The sequence below is a fragment of the Aptenodytes patagonicus genome, chromosome W (assembly GCF_965638725.1).
Source record: "Aptenodytes patagonicus chromosome W, bAptPat1.pri.cur, whole genome shotgun sequence".
In the NCBI taxonomy this organism is placed as follows: Eukaryota; Metazoa; Chordata; class Aves; order Sphenisciformes; family Spheniscidae; genus Aptenodytes; species Aptenodytes patagonicus.
The window spans coordinates 13,667,652-13,689,548 of record NC_134981.1 but is presented as its reverse complement, the minus strand read 5'-3'; the positions used below and the strand labels follow the sequence as shown (position 1 = coordinate 13,689,548).

At 40.5% G+C, this 21,897-nt stretch overlaps 1 protein-coding gene across 1 annotated transcript in view; it reads right to left on the bottom strand.

The window, feature by feature from the left end:
- Positions 1 to 695: 695 nt before the first annotated feature.
- LOC143171907 (fibroblast growth factor 10-like) overlaps positions 696 to 21,897 on the bottom strand; it is a 78,346-nt gene continuing 57,144 nt past the window's right edge. Inside the window, exons 2-3 of the mRNA XM_076361085.1 lie at positions 9,932 to 10,035; positions 696 to 1,494 (exon numbers count right to left, since the gene is read on the bottom strand). Of these exons, the coding sequence (XP_076217200.1) occupies positions 1,297 to 1,494; positions 9,932 to 10,035 (302 nt within the window). The 3' untranslated portion in view covers positions 696 to 1,296. The remainder of the gene's footprint in view (positions 1,495 to 9,931; positions 10,036 to 21,897) is intronic.

The window sequence follows — 21,897 nt, the reverse complement described above, 5'->3', positions numbered from 1 at the left end:
GATTTTGGATCTCCTATCCCTCAGTCCTTACTTAGGTATTGCTCCCACTATATGCTCGTTGATTCTACAAGCTGGTAACAAGGGCAAATGTGCTGAATGGGTGTATTAACTGAATAAGAAGTGCAGAACTGTGTTGCCTTCTTACTTACCTTTTAGGAATACACTTGGGAATTACATGCTGTTTAATTTTAACGTTTGCAATCTCAGTGGCTGTCCACATCTAGGTTCCAGCCCAATGCTTGCTGCAGAATATCACACTGATTGCAATGCATTAGATCTTAGTTCCAAATTGAAATCAAAGTCAGATGAATATACACACAGATGCATTGATACCCAAGTACAGATGTGGCCCCTTCTCTCAATTTCAAAATAGCAGAAAGACACCTTGAACAAAGTATTTCTTGAGGTTTGTTCTTGAGTGCTGATAAGTAAAAAAACCCTCTCCAACATAAAGACACCCAATACCATAAATCCAAGCACTGCTTGTTTGGACTTTTTGCTTAAGTGCAAGACAGTTTAGGAAAAAAATGGATTATACACATTAAATTCTGCCTTTAAAGCCTTGTCTAATACCTATTCTCAGAGTACTTATGAGGTTTTGACATTTTAACCTATCAACCTCTGTGTGAAGTACTGAGAAAAAGGGAAAATAACAAAGAAGCAAATGAGGAAAACATTTCAAATCAAAAAGATATTTAACATCCTATTAAATAAATAACTTAGAAATAAAAAGGAATGAAGTTAGAACACACAAGCAAACCATACTATTTGTTTTGTTAGAACAGTTTTACACTACTTTGCTTATATTCCTTAATCCTATCCATTCTTCCACAAGGCTTCTCCAGAAATGTCATTATTTGTGCATGTGATCCAAGTGCTTCCAGTAAATGCTAGTGTGTCTAACTGTTCATTGGATCATTAGGCTTGAATGAGCAATTAAGGTCTTTGATATGAGTTAGTATTCTATAAATAACTTTCCCCATGAAGATCATTCAACAGATTGTCTTAAGTCCCTTAAGTTCTGTCGCAGAGATTAAAAAAAATTGTTCACACTGGCAATAACTTCCATCCCATTTGATCCAGCTTGTATCTTGATTATAAGATATGATACCGAACTAAATAAAAGTATTTCATGTGCCAGCAATGAGTACAAAACCTTCAAAGGCTTCCCCTGCTCTCTTTTCAAACAAGCAGATGTCTGCACTATTTCCTTGCATTTACTCTTCAAGAGGATTACCAAATATTCTTGACATAAGAGCCTTTGGTTCAACTGCATCGATAAAATAGTTCCTTCATCTATGGCATTACTACCATTGGAAGAAAGTGAGCTGAAGTGTTTTTCCTTCTTGTTTTCTGTCCTCTCTTTGTGGCTCCCCTTCCATTCAGGGCCACGAACATTTGCCTTCCATTGTGCTTCCAATTTAAGGATGCATATGTGTTATATCCATTTTCTTCTATTCTTTCCTTCAATTTGCAATCACTGTTAAACTCCTTCTGTTAAAAGAAGAAAATAAATGCACAAATTCAGAATAAACATAATCTTTCAGAGTTGCAGCATACCGAAGGTAAATAATTTCTAAAAATGTTTTGGAAGATTTGGGTGTTCTGTATGTGACACCCTTTTAGGATTCTACAGTGTATTTTAAAGAAAAGTTTCACTGTGTCCATAGCATTTAAAGCAACATCAGTTAGACTGCAAAAAGTGAAACCAACAAAAGACATAATCAATTATTCAGTGCATAATTATAGCAGTAAAATTATATAATTCACTCACAGCCAAAATGAAACTTCCCTGTGTTGGAATATGGCAACAATATTAAATCAAATTCTCAGTCATAAACTCAAAGTATGAGGTAGCAATCTTGGAATCATTCATCATATTTCAGTTCTAACAAATATAACGCTTAAATATCTTGAACCAGATTATTGATACCATATGTTAAACAAATATGCATGGCATAGGTCTACTTCTTATTTAAAGTAAGATCCTTTACACCACACTGGCCATGAAAAAGGGCTTTTTTGAATGGGTGCAAATCACTGTTACGCTGCTGTTACAATGGATGTGAGGCCTGTTTACTTTGCTGACCTGAAGAGGGGCTTAGCCTAAAAAAGAAATATATATGATCCTGTATCTTATCTTATTGACTAAGTAAACTTGAAAGCAATTTCATGTAAGGTACCAGGGATGAAGGTTTTAATTTTAAAAGGAGAAACTGTTATCAGTTTGTTAGAAAGGATAAAAAATACAAGCATGTGGAAGCATGTAGGGGAAGACTATTTTTTTCTATAATGTTAAATGCACTTTTATGCAGATCTTCATCTCTATAATAAAGCCAAGAATGCTTTGTTTTCACAAACAAGTAATTCCTACATAGAAAAAAGTTTGATCAAGTTACTTATATTCTATTTAGAAAGCTTTTGAAAGTAGGACATTTACAACATACTTAAATAACAGCCAAAAATTATAATTTTGTTGTTTCTGCTTTTCAGAAAACAAGATGTTATTTTGCAGCTCAGGCAGAAGCACGTCAGAATCTCAGAGTATGATATACTAATTACATGTGGTATTTTTAACATGTCTACGAACAAGATGAGAAACATGTCTGAATAATAAAACAATTTTCATGGTACAGATAAGAATTTCAGGGATGTTTTATCTTTTATTATGATCAAAATCCTTAGATATTCAGCTAATAAAGATATAAAGTATCCACATTAATAAAACGGTGTCCTGGTTTCGGCAGGGATAGAGTTAATTTCCTTCCTAGTAGCTGGTACAGTGTTTTGGATTTAGGAGGAGAACAAAGTTGATAACACACTGATGTTTTAGTTGTTGCTAGGTAATGCTTACACTAGCCAAGGACTTTTTGGTTTTCCATGCTCTACCGACTGAGAAGGCTGGAGGTGCACAAGAAGCTGGGAGGGGGCACAGCCAAACTGGCCAAAGGGACATTCCATACCATGTGACGTCATGCTGAGTACATAAACTGGGGAAAGCTGGCCGGGGGGGCCGCTGCTCGGGGACTGGCTGGGCATCGGTCGGCGGGTGGTGAGCAATTGTACTGTGCATCACTTGCTTTGTGTATTATTATTATTACATTATTATTATTGTTATTATTATTTTATTTCAATTATTAAACTGTTTTTATCTCAACCCACGAGGTTTTCTCACTTGTGCTCTTCCAATTCTGTCCCCCATCCCACTGGGTGGGGGGGGGTGAGCGAGCGGCTGGGTGGTGCTCAGTTGCCGACTGAGGTTAAACCACGACAGTCTTTTTTGGTGCCCAACGTGGGGCACGAAGGGTTTGAGATAATAACAGGTTAACCGGAGTGTATTAAGTAATTTATATCTGTTAACAGTTGTGGGTCACAATGTTGGTTCCTCTGTTCTCGATATTGATTTGTCTAGTCTGCATCATGGTCGTTTTTTTGCTGTACATGTTAGAGATTGGTGTTGGTTTTTGCAGTTTGCTGTGGTCTGCAGTGATTAGTGATGTTCTGCTTGGGAGGTTTATTTTTAAAACATTGACCTTGGGCTTAATTTGGTATGTGAGTTTCGTAATGAAGCCATTAATGTACTACGGATACCACTTCGTGGAGACAACTAGCAATTACAGTTCTTCCTCTGAGAGTTTTTTTACGGAGGAAATACAGAATGGCAGTGTCACTACCTTCTTCTATGATGTTTCCTCCTTCATTACAGTAACTTTTCAGTATTTTGAACATCCTTGGGTAGTTAAGATACTTCTATTGGTACTTCTTGGGAATATTGTTTCGGTTTTGTCTAAAGTTGGTAAGCAATTTAAGAATATCATCCAGAGATCTGCCCCAAAGCCGAATAGTTATGAGTGGCAGGGTGTGTGGGACAAGATGGGCAAGTACCTAGGCCAATGGGCACCCCCAATGTTTTGGAACTTCACCCCTGAGCAATGACAAGCTTTTGAACAAATTAAAGAGGAGATAGTTCACGCAGTATCCCTGGGGCCAGTCCAGGCAGGACAAGATGTAAAAAATGTGCTCTACACCGCAGCCGGGGAGAACGGCCCTACCTGGAGCCTCTGGCAGAAAGCACCAGGGGAGACTCGAGGTCGACCCCTAGGGTTTTGGAGTCGGGGATACAGAGGATCCGAGGCCCGCTATACTCCAACTGAAAAAGAGATATTGGCAGCATATGAAGGGGTTCGAGCTGCTTCGGAAGTGATCGGCACTGAAGCACAGCTCCTCCTGGCATCCCGACTGCCAGTGCTGGGCTGGATGTTCAGAGGATCCCCTGTACACATCATGCAACTGATGCTACGTGGAGTAAGTGGGTCGCACTGATCACACAACGGGCTCGAATAGGAAACCCCAGTCGCCCAGGAATCCTGGAAGTGATCATGGATTGGCCAGAAGGCAAAGATTTTGGAATATCGCCAGAGGAGGAGGTGACGCGTGCTGAGGAGGCCCCAATGTATAATGAACTACCAGAAAATGAGAAGCAATATGCCCTGTTCACTGATGGGTCCTGTCGTAATGTAGGAAAGCATCAGAGGTGGAAAGCTGCCGTATGGAGTCCTATGCAACAAGTGGCAGAAACTGCTGAAGGAGAAGGTGAATCAAGCCAATTTGCAGAAGTAAAGGCCATCCAGCTGGCTTTAGACATTGCTGACCGAGAAAAGTGGCCAGTGCTCTATCTCTAGACTGACTCATGGATGGTGGCAAATGCCCTGTGGGGGTGGTTGCAGCAATGGAAGCGGAGCAACTGGCAGCGCAGAGGCAAACTCATCTGGGCTGCTGCATTGTGGCAAGATATTGCTGCCCGGGTGGAGAACCTGGTTGTAAAAGTCCGTCACGTAGATGCTCACGTACCCAAGAGTCGGGCCACTGAAGAACATCAAAACAACCAGCAGGTGGATCAGGCTGCTAAGATTGAAGGGGCTCAGGTGGATCTGGACTGGCAACAGAAGGGTGAATTATTTCTAGCTCGGTGGGCCCATGACACCTCAGGCCACCAAGGAAGAGATGCAACATACAGATGGGCTCGTGATCGAGGGGTGGACATGACCATGGACACTATTGCGCAGGTTATCCATGAATGCGAATCATGCGCTGCAATCAAGCAAGCCAAGCGGTTAAAGCCTCTTTGGTATGGAGGACGATGGCTGAAATATAAATATGGGGAGGCCTGGCAGATCGATTATATCACACTCCCACAAACCCGCCAAGGCAAGCGCCACGTGCTTACAATGGTGGAGGCAACCACCGGATGGCTGGAAACATATCCCGTGCCCCATGCCACTGCCCGGAACACTATCCTGGGCCTTGAAAAGCAAGTCCTATGGCGACATGGCACCCCAGAAAGAATTGAGTCAGACAACGGGACTCATTTCCGAAACAACCTCATAGACACCTGGGCCAAAGGGCATGGCATTGAGTGGGTATATCACATCCCCTGTCATGCACCAGCCTCTGGGAAAATTGAACGATACAATGGACTGTTAAAGACTAACACTGAGAGCAATGGGTGGTGGGACGTTCAAACGTTGGGATATGCATTTAGCAAAGGCCACCTGGTTAGTCAACACGAGGGGATCTGCCAATCGAGCTGGCCCTGCCCAGTCAGAACTTTTACGTACTGTAGATGGGAATAAAGTCCCTGTAGGGCACATAAAAAATATGCTGGGGAAGACAGTCTGGGTTATTCCTGCCTCAGGCAGAAGCAAACCCATCTGTGGGATTGCTTTTGCTCAAGGACCTGGGTGCACTTGGTGGGTGATGCGGAAGGATGGGGAAGTCCAATGTGTACCTCAAGGGGATTTGATTTTGGGTGAGAATAGCCAATGATCTGAATTATGTGATGTTAAGTGCTACATAATATTATATGCCATACTAATGATATTACAATAAGAATCACCCAGATTAATGAAGAATAAACTTCGATGAAACCAAGCAAAGCACAGTGATGATGGTACCAGAACTGACTTCAACATGAAACAATCCAGCACCACATACCATCTCCATTTTTCCTGCCCTGGAAGATTATTATGACAGATGGAGCCCAAAGTCATGGACTAAATGAACTCACCGAACATTTTAGAGGGATGGCCCATAGACTAAGGGAATGATATCTGTGTGTGTATATATATATATATATTAAAAAAAAAACCCAGGAAAAGGGGTGGTGATTAATGAAAATGTACTGGAAAATATGGGACTTGAGCATGACGTAGATGGTATAGAATAAGGGGTGGATACTGTCCTGGTTTCGGCAGGGATAGAGTTAATTTCCTTCCTAGTAGCTGGTACAATGCTGTGTTTTGGATTTAGGATGAGAACAAAGTTGATAAGGCACTGATGTTTTAGTTGTTGCTAGGTAATGCTTACACTAGCCAAGGACTTTTTAGTTTCCCATGCTCTACCGACTGAGAAGGCTGGAGGTGCACAAGAAGCTGGGAGGGGGCACAGCCAAACTGGCCAAAGGGACATTCCATACCATGTGACGTCATGCTCAGTACATAAACTGGGGAAAGCTGGCTGGGGGGGCCGCTGCTCGGGGACTGGCTGGGCATCGGTCGGCGGGTGGTGAACAGTTGCACTGTGCATCACTTGCTTTGTGTATTATTATTATTATTACATTATTATTATTGCTATTATTATTTTATTTCAATTATTAAACTGTTTTAATCTCAACCCACGAGTTTTTCTCACTTCTACTCTTCCAATTCTCTCCCCCATCCCACTGGGGGCAGGGGGAGTGAGCGAGTGGCTGTGTGGTGCTCAGTTGCTGACTGAGGTTAAACCACGACAAATGGACATAAGAATATTTAAAAAAATATATTTTCCATTCCTATTAATTTAAATTAGAATTTTTAAACTAATTAATGTTCAGTACTTTGATACAGTAAGAATTTTCAGGTCTATAATTAATGTTTTACTTAGTTGTTGCTAAGACTACAGAACACATGCTTATGTTTTCCTAACAGAATTGCACATATTCAAACTCAGTTTGGCTCCCAAAATGCACTTCAATTTTAGGATTAGTAGTTAGATGAACAATGACTGTTGGGGAAGACACTATCAAGCAAAGACTCTCTGCAAAATGACCCTTGATACTGCCTGTATTCACAAAGCTACATACAGATCATTTAACTTTTACTTGCTGTAATATGCCACCTCCTGCTTCAAGGTATTAAGAAGGCAGGTGACCATCAATCACAGTTCTAAATTGCAGTAATTTCTCCTATCTGCCAGCACCTTATTTTGTTAAAGTAAGCAAATAATGAGTCTTCCTTTGCTCTCTCATTCTAACCGAAGTCAGTCAAATGGCAACCTATTTGATAAACATAGAAATAGTCTTACTTGACTTGTTTTCCCAAATGCAGAACTGTACTCGAATACAAACTTTTATCTCTATTCTTAGATAATACAGAGAGAACAGATGATGTGATGTGGTTAAGAAGTCTTATTGGCAGGGGTCTGAGTGTTAGCCCAGGACTGCTTTGCTCATTTCAAACAAATTTCAGTATAACCCTGCACCAATGTCTATTGTGCACATGCTTAAGAGTGTTTTTACAATTTTTATTGGTTCTGTTTTTCATATCCATCTGCAAGCTGCACACTGCAGTAATATGAATCTAACTGCAAGTCTTGGGAGGATGGGAAAAATAACAACAGAAGCATTCTTGAAATCTCAGAAGTATTATGGAATAGGTTTTGATAGGTAATTATGTTGTGATTTCATGATGTGAATATTGAAAAATTATCTCAGCTGGAATTAAAAAAAAAAAAGGCTTTCCACATTCGTATCCTCCTGTCAACACTATTTCTAATACACTGTGAATTACTGAATCTTATGGCAGCAGTTTCCATTTATGGTACATGAAAGCTGCTTTGCCTTCTTTTGTATGTGTATAGGGTTAGAATGAACTCTCACCACACCAGCCATGGCTAACAACTTGGGTAGGAAAACTTATCTCAGGCTTTGGGATAGATCATCACAAACAACTAAGTTAAACATTGTTCACTGAGACATGTGAATTGACTATGGTGATTTATGCCAACACCTTCACATATGTCCAGAAGCACACCCATGATCAATGAATGGAGCTTAACTGACAAATGGTAACTTTGTCAGTGTCCTGGTTTCGGCAGGGATAGAGTTAATTTCCTTCCTAGTAGCTGGTACAGTGTTTTGGATTTAGGATGAGAACAAAGTTGATAATGCACTGATGTTTTAGTTGTTGCTAGGTAATGCTTACACTAGCCAAGGACTTTTTAGTTTTCCATGCTCTACCGACTGAGAAGGCTGGAGGTGCACAAGAAGCTGGGAGGGGGCACAGCCAAACTGGCCAAAGGGACATTCCATACCATGTGACGTCATGCTGAGTACATAAACTGGGGAAAGCTGGCCGGGGGGGCTGCTGCTCGGGGACTGGCTGGGCATCGGTCGGTGGGTGGTGAGCAATTGTACTGTGCATCACTTGTTTTGTGTATTATTATTATCATCATTTTATTTCAATTATTAAACTGTTTTTATCTCAACCCACGAGGTTTTCTCACTTCTACTCTTCCAATTCTCTCCCCCATCCCACCGGGTGGGGGGGAGTGAGCGAGCGGCTGTGTGGTGCTTAGTTGCCGACTGAGATTAAACCACGACAGTCAGCAACTCAGTATACCCTTATACCTCTCAATGGTGCAGGACTGAGCACATGATCATCCTGTATTTCTGACCAGTGTAATTTTAGAAACTAAAATTCACATTTACGGGAGCGTAAGAAACATTTCTCTGTTCTGGTCTTTCCTTAATGTGATTCTTTGACACTGCCCAGGAGTTTAGAAGGTCAGAAGTAACCTTATGAACCAGGAGTGACTAGCCACAGTGCAGATGAGGGAGGACAGTTTATATAGTTTCTATGAACTAAACCCACCCCATAGAAATGCTTCCTTAAAAAAAAGAGGGCCAAATGACTTCAACCCCCTTGAGTCTCAGTTGATTCTGCTGGTAGTCTCAGACTGGCATTACTTCATAATTTTCAGCAGAGGTAGGCTTAGCTACATTGCCTGAGGATAAATCCAGCCCCAGTACCTATCTGTGAAGTGCTCTTTTTAAAGCCTATGGATGTTCTGAATACTGAGCAATCTGAAGATTGGCTCATAACCTTTGCAGATGACTTGAATAAGTTTACATTTATGTGGGCTCAAACTCACTGGAACTGGCAAAAAGCTGCAAAATTACAAACCAAACCAGATGTAATACCAGAACAATATTTGGATAGTTACAGTTGTTTGTTTGTTTGTTTGTTTTTTGTGTGGGTTTTTTTTTTTTAACTGAAAGTATCAGTAACCCCAAACTTACACAAATACAAATAGAGTATATATGGACAATTTTCAAATGATATCCAAATTCTGCTCAGTCAAAGCTTATCTGTCTGCTGATATATGTCTCTGTCTCTCTGTACTGTCCATAATCTTGTGTATTAATTAATACAGTCAACTTAAAGCTGGCTACTCTAGAAATCATCTTGGCAGTCGTAGTTTGATAATTTGGTGTGTCTCCTCCATCAGCTGAAGTTTACAAGATTTTAGGTACACTTTATCCCCCTGGAATTACTGATAAATGTGGCTGTACTGCAGAAAAAACAGGGAAAAGCAGCCTTAAAGATTACATTTTGTAGGATCCTCTCCATTGGCCACTACTTAATAAGAAACCTGACTGAAGTGGTAAGCATGATAAATCCCCCAGCAGCTGCTTTGGTATGATATGAGCCTAACAAACACCAGGGAGCTTGTGGAGAGGGTGGCTGCTGGTTTACCACAGGATGAAATTTTGATGAACAGCTCATTTCAGCTCTAATTAGTAGTAATACACAGTCAAGTAGGGTTTTCAGTAGGTAAGAGAGGGAACTGTGCTGACTATTGCAATCCATTTGGAAGATAAAAAAATACTTACAGAGCCGTAGACTTTTCCTTTCTTGTTCATGGCTAAATAATAGTTGCTCTTAATGGACTTAACTGCCACAACTCCGATTTCTACAGATGTTATCTCCAATATGCCTAAAAAATAAAAATTGAGCTATTTAATCACTTCATTAGAGGATTTTCTCACTATAGAAAAGACCAATAAAACTGAAAAATACTAAACTTCTAATATTCAGAACCGAGTGACCAACAAACTTTAGCAACATTCTCCAAATCATTGCAAGAATATATACAAACATTGTTTCAATTAACGTTTCCTTTGCTAACCCTGCATTTTAAACCCCATAAATACTGAAACAGCTCCATTCTTCTTAGCATAGATTTTACTAAAATTTATCAGAAGAGACATCTGAACCACAGCATTAAATTAAATCTATAGCATATGTCAATAGAATGTTAGATTTACCCCAATCTTCAAAAACAGTGGTAAACTATTTATTCCTTGTAGGACAGTTAGATAAACTAAATCCCTTGGCTGCACTGAACTGATAAAATTCATTTTTGGCAAGTGCGTTGACATTTTGGGATATAGTAAGACTAACCCTAACAGCCACATTGTCTTTGTCTTTCAGATATCGGAAACGTTTTGCTGTGTTTGTAATACATATGATTAAGTTTTTTTCTTTAAAACAAACTCTCTCTGGGATATTGGATGGCTCAAGGGGCCAGTAATGGGAGACAGCTTTTCATCTCTATATTTTCTGCCCAAGAGCATACTGATTTGGGAGTAGTAGAAGTTACTACAACTTACATAGTGACTTTAGAGATCCCTTTTCAGCTATCACTAGAGTAACTGGATGGCTACGTTGTTTGGGCATCGTGTCTTAATATAAGAGAAATATAGCTCCAACCAAATATCTTCTAAATGGTTTATCCAGGTAGTATGCCTGGCTCCAACCTTTCTTCTGATTTTTAAAGTAGTAGTAGTCAGAACAATAGTCCATCTAACTCAGTGGTCATGACAGGTCTACCACTGGGGAAATTACAGGAGGGGCAAAAGTGTTGAGGAATTTTAGAGAAAAACATCCTAGACCAAGCCAACAAATAATGTGATGAATAGATCAGCTGGAAAAACATTGATGAGTTGCCAACTGCTTAAAGGAAAAGGAATCTGCAATAATTTCCTCCTAAATCTGTTCTATGCTTTTTGTCTGAGCAGAGAAGTACTGGAAAATCCACATGTTTTTTCATTTACTTAAAAATTCCTTATGGTAACCACACACCAACTGAAGCCAACAGTGTAACTTGGTATTCGGTACTTTTTCTGGAAATGCTGATTTTCTGTCCCTGAAAACTGAATGCAGTCTGTTCAGACTGTGGAACCATGTGGACTTTAGTGTGCAGTGAGGTGAGGAGGAAGTTTTTTCACTGAAAATTTTTTTGAAATTGGCTGCTTTATATACGATGCAAAAGCCATTCTGTATGGCCATTGTACTGGTCTATGCAACTCAGGATTAACAGTGGAGTTGAGGGTGCTACTTGTTCTGTGATTAGAAGTAGAGGCTTTGATGGTAGCTGGGCAGTGGCTGTGAATCAAGCATGACAAAGTAATAGCTGATTTTTATTGGGAAGCACACTGATGACATAGTTTATGCGCATGAAAAAGAGAGAGAACATCAAACCAAGCAATTTAACATGAAAGACCTCCTTTTATTGTCAAGAAAGGAGAGGTGGCCTTTCCTGGATGCATTTTTAATGTATAAATATAGATTTTTTAATATATAAAAATTACATACATTTTGATATGAAGATATATAAATTCTAGTGCAATTACCAGAGGCTTTGTATTTACTTAGCAAGAAGCATTAGGTTGGCCACAGCTACAAGGTCTAGAGTCTTTGCATATGAGAAAGACTTCAGTGAGAACTGCAAGATAAACAATAGGTCTAGGATCTAGTAAAGCCCTTCAGAAAATGGGCCATATTAAACCAGAAATAATAATAATAAAAAAAGTTTCTTGTCCAAATCTATAAAGAGCTGAAAGAGGAGGATTATTTTGTTTTATTTTCTTTGTGAGTGCCTCACAATACAAATATTGATATCAAAATGCAAATATAAATGTTGATAGGCACAAATGATCATGTATTATTAAAAAAAAACAATTATAAGGCCTTCTGCTGTAAGGTTTTTATAGTAAGATTCTTAATTGCAGCATGAAAAATCAGCATTGATAAGGATGGAGTTGCACATATAAACTAAAAAAACTTCACATGTGCTGTGACAGATCTGAATATCCACTGAGTTTCTTACAGCTGTGTGAGAACAATTCTGCGCTAATCGCCACTCAGGCTTGAAACCCAATGGACTTGAACAGAGTGAAGACAGTTACATATGACACTGCAAGTCTGCTACCTGTGAGGGGGTAAGAACAACAGTTCCCAAAATCAGCTCACTCCATCATCAGTGATATCCAACTCAGCAGCAAAGGCCCCTCTGATATTTGTAGCTGCCTAACTACTGCCAAGCAGAAAAAGATATGGCCAGTTAGATAAATGAAAACTCTAAACATAACTTCCATTAGTTACTTACATGTAATGTTACCTCGAGAATTAGCACAAGGTGCTTAGGTGGAAATAAGAAGAACTATAATTTAGGGGAATTCTGTAATCTAGGAAGACCCAGAAAATGCGAGGGAAGAGTCAGTTAAGACCTACGACCTACTTTTAAGGCTAACTTGTCTGCTGTTGCAAAGGAGCCATATATCATTTTCCATATGTAAGATGAAGAGAATTATACTCTCTAATCTCAAGAAAAGTTGTGAGGGCTCCTTAATTAGGTCTTGATAGCTCATATATACCAGTGTCATGCCATTGATACAAGCAGATCAGTGAGTCCATACCAGCCAAGGCCTATTATGTTTGTATTACTCTTAAAATGTTGCTCATTTTCACAGCAAAGAAAAGCCGAAGTTGCTTTCTTGATTTTCTGCAAAAGCATTAATATAGAGCAGTGGTCTTTAATATTTCTCTCCCATGGGTCATCCCCTAAAGTATTTGTGCTCAAAATCAAACACAGTTGTGGAGTGCCTTAAGTTATATGGATGACAAGCTATTAGAGGATAAGAATGTGGTGTGAACACTGCTACAACGCCCACTTCTTTTTACATGAGTGACATGGGCTTTTTTGCATTTTCCATGCCAAAAAGTGATGAGAAGAATTTAGTTAATTCTTTCTACAGAAATCAATTGCTGTAACCAAACTGTGAAACCAGTAAAACTAGGCTGGGTCCATTTCTAACAGCAGCAGTAACAAAAAAAAAAAAAAAAAGAAAATACTGGCATAACTTGTGCCATTATTAATTTTTTTTACATTGAAATGGATTAAACTGAGTTATATTTTGTCATATTATCCTTGTAACAATAACACCATATTAGACCATTTTAATTGACTATTACACTTGTGAAATTTTTGAGAGCAGCTGAAGGAGAACAGTGCTTAAATAAGAAACTTGCACTGAATTAACCCATTTTAACTGTTTTTCACTTGAATGATGGAGATAGATACACTGCTCTTCAGTACAATACCCAAGTTAAAGCAACAGAAGTATTCATATAATTAATGAAAATATAGTAATTTTTTCTGATAAAGTTTGGTCACAATCTCACACTCCATTATATCCCCAATGGGGCAGCTGAAAGGAGGTCATGAGGAGAAATGTTATTACATTTACATTATATACCACAGTAACTAGCTAAAATATACCTAGTTATGCTATTTAACTGGAGCCAAATGTAGCTGAATTCTTTGGAACTATTATCAGTTTGATCACCAATGATCCTGGATTTATTCTCACCGAGTGTGTTTTGTGTATTTGGAAGTTGAAAAATGTTATATAATTTTCAGTGATAATTTTGCATATTCTAACCTCTGCAGTATTTTGGGGGGAGAAGGGGGAATTTTAATAGCTGCTTTTCTTTCAAATAAATATAATACTCTTGATCTATTACCCCTTGGATAACAGGGATCTAATTTGGTACTTATCTACCCTGCTACTATCTGTACACCCCAGAGACTTCACTGGAGTTACATGCTAGTTACAAGCACAGAACTAGCTTTTGTCTAGACTGCAAATTATTCAGCATTATTTACAGATTTTCTCAGGACGAGATTCTCTCATGAGTTTGATGATAGAAATCTTTTCATAGGTGTCAGTGCTGTAGACACAAATTTCAGAGGTCAGCATGAGAGCACCAACTCATCTGACACGGATCTACAAGCAGAATCATAGAATCATAGAATAGTTTGGGTTGGAAGGGACCTCTAAAGGTCATCTAGTCCAACTCCCCTGCAATGAGCAGGGACATCTTCAACTAGATCAGGTTGCTCAGAGCCCCGTCCAACCTGACTTGGAATGTTTCCAGGGATGGGGCATCCACCACCTCTCTGGGCAACCTGTTCCAGTGTTTCACCACCCTCAGCGTAAAAAATTTCTTCCTTCTATCTAGTCTAAATCTACCCCCCTTTAGTTTAAAGCCATTCCCCCTTGTCCTGTCACAACAGGCCCTGCTAAAAAGTTTGCTGCCATCTTTCTTATAAGCCCCCTTTAAGTACTGATAGGCTGCAATAAGGTCTCCCCAAAGCCTTCTCTTCTCTAGGCTGAACAACCCCAACTCTCTCAGCCTTTCTTCATAGGAGAGGTGTTCCAGTCCCCTGATAATTTTCGTGGCCCTCTTCTGGACCCACTCCAACAGGTCCATGTCTTTCTTATGCTGAGGGCTCCAGAGCTGGACGCAGTACTCCAGGTGGGGTCTCACCAGAGCAGTGTAGAGGGGCAGAATCACCTCCCTCGACCTGCTGGCCACGCTTCTTTTGATGCAGCCCAGGATATGGTAGGCCTTCTGGGCTGCGAGTGCACATTGCTGGCTCATGTCCAGCTTTTCATCCACCAGTACCCCCAAGTCCTTCTCGGCAGGGCTGCTCTCAATCCCTTCATCCCCCAGCCTGTATTGATACCGGGGGTTGCCCCGACCCAGGTGCAGGACCTTGCACTTGGCCTTTTTAAACCTCATGAGGTTCACACAGGCCCACTTCTCGAGCTTGTCCAGGTCCCTCTGGATGGCATCCCGTCCCTCTGGCGTGTCGACCGCACCACTCAGCTTGGTGTCATCTGCAAACTTGCTGAGGGTGCACTCGATCCCACTGTCTATGGCATTGATGAAGATATTAAACAGTACCGGTCCCAATACGGACCCCTGCGGGACGCCACTCGTCACCAGTCTCCATCTGGACTTTGAGATGTTGACCACTACCCTCTGGATGTGACCATCCAGCCAATTCCTCACCCACCGGACAGTCCATCCATCAACTCCATACCTCTCCAGTTTAGAGAGAAGGATGTTGTGGGGGACTGCGTCAAAGGCCTTACAGAGGTCCAGAGAGATGACATCTATAGCCCTTCCCGTGTCCACTGATGTAGTCACTCCATCCTAGAAGGCCGCTAGGTTAGTCAGGCAGGACTTGCCCTTGGTGAAGCCATGCTGGCTGTCTCGAATCACCTCCCTGTCCTCCATGTGCCTTAGCGTAGCTTCCAGGAGGATCTGTTCCATGATCTTCCCAGGCACAGAGCTGAGACTGACTGGCCTGTAGTTCCCCGGGTCTTCCTTTTTTTCCCTTTTTCCCTTTTTAAAAATGGGGGTTATGTTTCCCCTTTTCCAGTCAGTGGGAACTTCACTGGACTGCCACAACTTCTCAAGTACGATGGATAGTGGCTTAGCAACTTCATCCGCCAGTTCCTTCAGGACCCGTGGATGGATCTCATCAGGTCCCATGGATTTGTGCACCTTCAGGTGCCTTAGATGGTCTCAAAGCTGATGTTCTCCCACAGTGAGTGGGCGGCTCTTCATTCTCCCAGTCCCCGCCTTTGCCTTCTGCGGCTTGGGCGGTGAGGCTCGAGCACTTGCCGGTGAAGACCGAGGCAAAATAGTCATTGAGTACCTCCGCTTTCTCTGTATCCCAGGTAACCAGGTCTCCTGTTTCGTTCTGGAGAGGGCCCACATTTTCCCTTGTCTTCCTTTTATCCCCGACGCACCTATAGAATCTTTTCTTGTTGCCCTTGACGTCCCTGGCCAGATTTAATTCTATCAGGGCTTTAGTAGCTTTCCTAACCTGATCCCTGGCTGCTCGGACAATTTCTCTGTATTCCTCCCAGGCTACCTGTCCTTGCTTCCACCCTCTGTAAGCTTCCTTTTTGTGTTTGAGTTTGTCCAGGAGCTCCTTGTTCATCCATGCAGGCCTCCTGGCGTTTTTGCCTGACTTCCTCTTTGTTGGCACGCATCGCTCCTGCGCTTGAAGGAGGTGGTCCTTGAATATTACCCAGCTTTCTTGGGCCCCTCTTCCCTCCAGGGCTTTGTCCCATGGCACTCTACCAAGCAGATCCCTGAAGAGGCCAAAGGCCGCTCTCCTGAAGTCCAGGGTAGTGAGCTTGCTGTGCGCCCTCCTTGGTGCCCTAAGGATCTTGAACTCCACCATTTTGTGGTCACTGCAGCCCAGGCTGCCCTTGAGCTTCACATTCCCCACCAGCCCCTCCTTGCTGGTGAGAACAAGGTCCAGCATAGCCCCTCTCCTCGCTGGCTCCTCTACCACTTGGAGAAGGAAGTTATCATCGACGCATTCCAGGAACCTCCCGGATTGCTTATGCCCTGCCGTGTTGTCCCTCCAACAGATGTCGGGGTGGTTGAAGTCCCCCATGAGGACCAGGGCTTGTGAGCGTGAGGCTGCTCCTATCTGTCTATAGAGGGCCTCATCCGCTCGGTCTTCCTGGTCAGGTGGCCTGCAGCAGACCCCCACCGTAATGTCACCTGTCCCTGCCTTCCCTTTAATCCTGACCCATAAGCTCTCGGTCGGCTCCTCATCCATCCCCAGGCAGAGCTCCATGCACTCCAGCTGGTCATTGCCATAGAGGGCGACACCCCCTCCTCATCTCCCCTGCCTGTCCTTCCTAAAGTCATAAGGACTTTCCAGAACTTTGAAATAGACTGCATTTAAATCAAATTACTTTGATGTAAAGGTGAAAATATGTATTTGATTATTCTTGAGTCATTATTAATTTCAGCAGGAATGTATAAGAAAAAGAAATTGAGACATACAGCATGAAGCTTAAAACTGTAGTGTTTTCACCATCTAATGAAACCGACTTCTTTGAGGGCACACAAAATTTTGTGTTTTCCTCAAGGTTTATATAGTAGGGTCATGGGCCGCGACTGGACTTCTATACTACTGCAGTAAAAAACATCATTTCCATGGGCTCTCAAGATTAACTCTGTAAAGTTTCAGATTCTTCAAGTGTTGCAGGCTTGGAGGTAAGAGCCTATGTGTAGTCATAGACAATATGGCTGAAAGGATGCCAGACCACTGAGGGTACTCCACTGGCCTTAGTTACAAAAACCATTCTTGACAGGTGATTGTTCTCAGACACCTTCAAAAAACAAGATTCTACAACCTCCTGGGTAACCTATTCCACTATCTACATTAGAAAGTTTTTCTACTATCTAGTTTAGATGGCCTTGTTGAAACTTGGGCCCATTAATTCTTGTTTAAACTGTAAACTAACATGAAAAAGAGATTTTTTTTTTTCTTTGCAGAAACCTTTTACATATTCAGGAACTATTATCACATCTACCTATCTTACCCACCAACTTTTGCTCTCTAAACAAGCCCAGTTTTTCAATGCTTTCCTTAAAGCTTTCAGGTTTTCTAGAGCTTTGAATGCTCCTGTTCCTTGTCCCCACAGCATGGCCATAATACTCTTACTGAAGTCTTATCAGTGTTGATACATGAAGGAACATTTCATATTTCCTTCAAAGGATTTATGCATACTCATACATTTATGCATACTTCCCTTTTCTCACAGTAATATGATAATACTGATTCATGTTCAATTTGTGATCCACCACCCTTGGATACGTGGAAGAAATGTAAGCAATCATTCCTCATTCTATAGTTGTGAATTTGATTACTCCAATTAAATTTCATACTTTGCACATGCCCCAGTTAAGTGGCCTCTTATTTATTTTATCATTTCTCTAATTTGTCAATGTTGTTTTGAGTTCTTATTCGGTCCTCCAAAATACTTGCAACTATTCCAAGTTTCATATTGCCTTCAACTTTTATAGCCATATTTTCAACTATTTCATTCAAGTTATTAATGAATTTTTTATTAAGAGATACCTTGAAGATACTCTTGTGGAACTTGATGCCTCTGTTCAGATTGGCAGTGAAAAACTGCTAATTCCTGAGTATGGCTTTCCATACTGTAAGACTTTCACTTAGATTTTGCTTGCTGATCTTGGTTAAGAGAATATCATTAGAAACATTAGTTTCAAAAATCTTTCCCAAATTTATGGTATCTACTGTTTCTCTCCTATATACGAAGATTTTTATCTCATCACAGATGAAAATTAGGTTGGTTTGGTATTACTTCTCTTTGATTAATTCTTTGATTAATTCTCTTTGGTTAATAATTTATTAGGTGCTTATAACATATATTTAAAAATTACTTTTCCCATATTTTTTCTCAGGATATGCTGACTTGTCTCTAGGTCTTTGCTTTTTTCCCTTTTTAAAGAGAGGTATTATATTTACTACTTCCTCAGTCATCTGGGGAGTCGTTTTTCTCCTCAAGTTTTCAGAATGAATCTCTAGAGGCTTGGCCGACCTACTCAGTAGAGCGAGTAAATTTTACCAAGTAAAAAACAGATAAATCACCCAACTCATTTTCATCTTGTTCTTCTTCTATTCCAACCTATGTTAGCTTCTCTTTGGAGCTCATGTTTCTTTTCTGTGAAGACTGAAACAATAAAGGCATTTCAAATACTACTTTGTATGTTTCTTGTATCTGATTTTATACCATTGCTTGGGCTCAGGCATTTCCATGGCTTAAAACTTTTCACTCCAAGAAAATGTGTAAAGTAAATAATTTTCATGGTATAATTTGACTTGTAATTAGGCTTGATAATAAGCACTACAAAAACTTAATATTCTTGGGGGCAAAATTCTCATTAGTAGTTAATTGCTTCTGGTTCCATGCTCTTTAGGAACTTGGAAAGGAAAACATAATACTAAAAAAAAAAAAAGAAAAAAAAATTCTGTGGCCTCCATTATGGTTTTAAAACAGATAGTACACTATTATTTTACAGCCATAACCCTGTAAACTTCAACAATTACAACTAATCCACTTTGACCACATCCACTGTAAAAGCATGGTTTTCAATACCCAAACCATTTCCAACTCATTATAATTAGAAACATTTTAAATATCAACTTGAGATGTGCCCTGTAGCTATGCATGTGCTCTCTTTACAGGTCCCAAAGGCTAGAAACATATTCCCAATAGAAACCAAATATATTTAACTTAAATAAACTGTATTTTTATAGTTTATAAAAATGATCATTATATAAATGACAAGGCAACAGAAAGCTGACTGGCCGTCTTGCTCCACACAGAGGGACTGTAAAAAATAAAAGTGAAAAATTGCTCTTACATAATTCTGTACACTAATTCCAAATGTCCTATGTTCTTACAAAAATGCTGGTAATATGAAGCAAAAAAATTACAAAATATCCTAGAACTTGTGTGAAATTATGTCAAGCAATTTGTTAGGAAACAGACAACTTGACAGAGTATCAGATATATTATCAAGGTAGTACTGCAATGGATCCAAACATACCCTGCAATGAGAACCACTGGATTCTGGGACCAAATTCAACTTCTTTGCAGTGTGAGGCAGTGACCATTTTTCTGTAGCTGCGTCATCTGTGTAATAAGTTCTTAAAATGCACTTTAAACATTTGCAACCCTAGTTGCAGTCCTCTTAATGTAGAGGACCACCTTGCATCTTCCTCCCCCGTTCTGAGCCTTCCCCTTTCAGAGATGATCCCATATATGTGGAAATCCACAGGCAGTCCCTCCCTCCCTCCCTTGCCTTTTCTTCTGTCTGCAGAAATACCACAGATGAAGAGTGAGTTCAGCTGGATGGAATGTGACGATGACCGAGAGCTTCCGAAACTTTCCAGTTTCCCAAATCGTGACAAGAAGCTGCTGGGCCTGTAACTGGAGAGGGGGGAACTTGGTAATGTTCCTCTAAACTGAGTTTTCAGAACTTTGGTTTGGTCACCCTCCAGGGAGCTTCTCTGAAGGGGTTCCTTTGACTGGCATTGGCTTGGGTCAAACAAAGTTGGTGATAAGGCATAACATTAAAGATTTGCTAGTTCAAAAAGCTGCTCTTAGTAGGTGGCTTGAAAAAGGGTGGTTTGAGGCAGTGAGAAGATTGGTTGGATGTGGTTTCGAAAGAGAAGAGTGAAGTGCCACTGACTCTATTTCCATTCTGTTTCACCATTTACACATGTGCAAAGCAAGTTGAAAACATCCCCTAATCAGAAGTTATACTGTTATTCCTATCTTTTATTTGTTTTGCATAAGAATTACTGACAACAGAAAGAGGAAGATGGTGGAGTAGAAGATGAAACAAACCTAGGAAACTGAAGATGGGCTAAGCAAGACTTGCCTTTGGAAGCTTTTTCAATGAAGAAAAGTAGTTCCACTAAAATGTAATCTTACGGACTTTGTGGTTGTCTTTGGAAGGCAGCTTAAGATACAGATCTCACAACCCACGATGGCACAGTTCTGGGCAGAAATCTCAAATAAGAACCAACCTGAACCATAACTCGAGCTTTGACTTAAAACTAAAAATATTATTTGAAGTTAAAATCAGTTCGGTGCTTTTTATTCTTATTTAATATTTGCTGAGACCTCAACCCTTCCTGCTCTAAATCAGAAGTGAAAGTACTGAAAGACCACAAAGCAAGCTGCTAATGTGTCATATTTAGATCAACTATAGCCAAAATGTGAATGTCCCATGAGCTTTCCAGTCCAATTCCCACATCTGATGCATTTGGATAAACCTCAGATAAGTATCCAAACTTGCGGAAGGCTGTGGAAACAGGACCTCTGAGCCTTCCTGCATTAGCACAATAACAGCATAAGATGTGAAATCTCCACGGTGCATAAAGACCATATAAAAGACTAATTATTAGAGCCCTTTCTCAGACCCACAAGGGGATTAAAGGAAAATAAGCTGCTTCTCCTTTCCTTATCTACTGCTTTTATGACTTTAATTTCAGAACAGAGCAAGGACCACTCAACCAACGCTCCTCTGTAGACCAAGTAAATGGAAGGGTGGCAGCAGTAGGGTACATGGGAAGAGAGAACTTCATTAGTGATGCAATAGCGAGAGCAAAGGAGGAGTATAAGTTTAAAGTCCTCCAAAGGAGGAGTTTAAGTTAGCTACAGGAATGGCAGCAATCAATTTACGCTAGTATACATCTTGACATGTAACAGAAACAATTAATTCAGGAGCACAGTTAGTCTGCATTTTCCCCTCTAGTCAGTGAAGAGAGATAGGTAACTCCAAAGAACAGTTCTGAACACCACCACTCCTCCGTTAAATGTCCAAAGTTAGATTGGTTAAACTTAAGCAAAGGAAATGCAAGAAGTGACTTTGAGGACACATCTATACTGTCAGTTAAGATGAGTTCAGATCTGCCCTCACCTCGTCCATCACTTTCATCACTTACATGCAAGCATGTCATCAGATTTAGCCAAAGTGCTGGAACTATCTTGCTGTACCTAGCTCTGTTAATCAGAGCTCAGATTTCTTGAGCTCCATGCTTTGAGCCAAGACAGGAAGAGGTACAGCCAGCTACATGAATGTTGATGGAAAATATAAGGGTCTGAAGATCTCAGCATGCTTGACCCCAACATTGCAAGATTTGATAACTTGTAGATTAGACACAGACAGTGTCAGAATTCATTATCTGAACTGTTTCTGGGATGGAGGAGTTATAACTGATGACTCGTACTGACCAAGGAATGGTAGCAATTCACATGCCAAGAGAAAAAAAAGGAAAACAAAAACCCCCACCTAGTATATATGGTTAGAT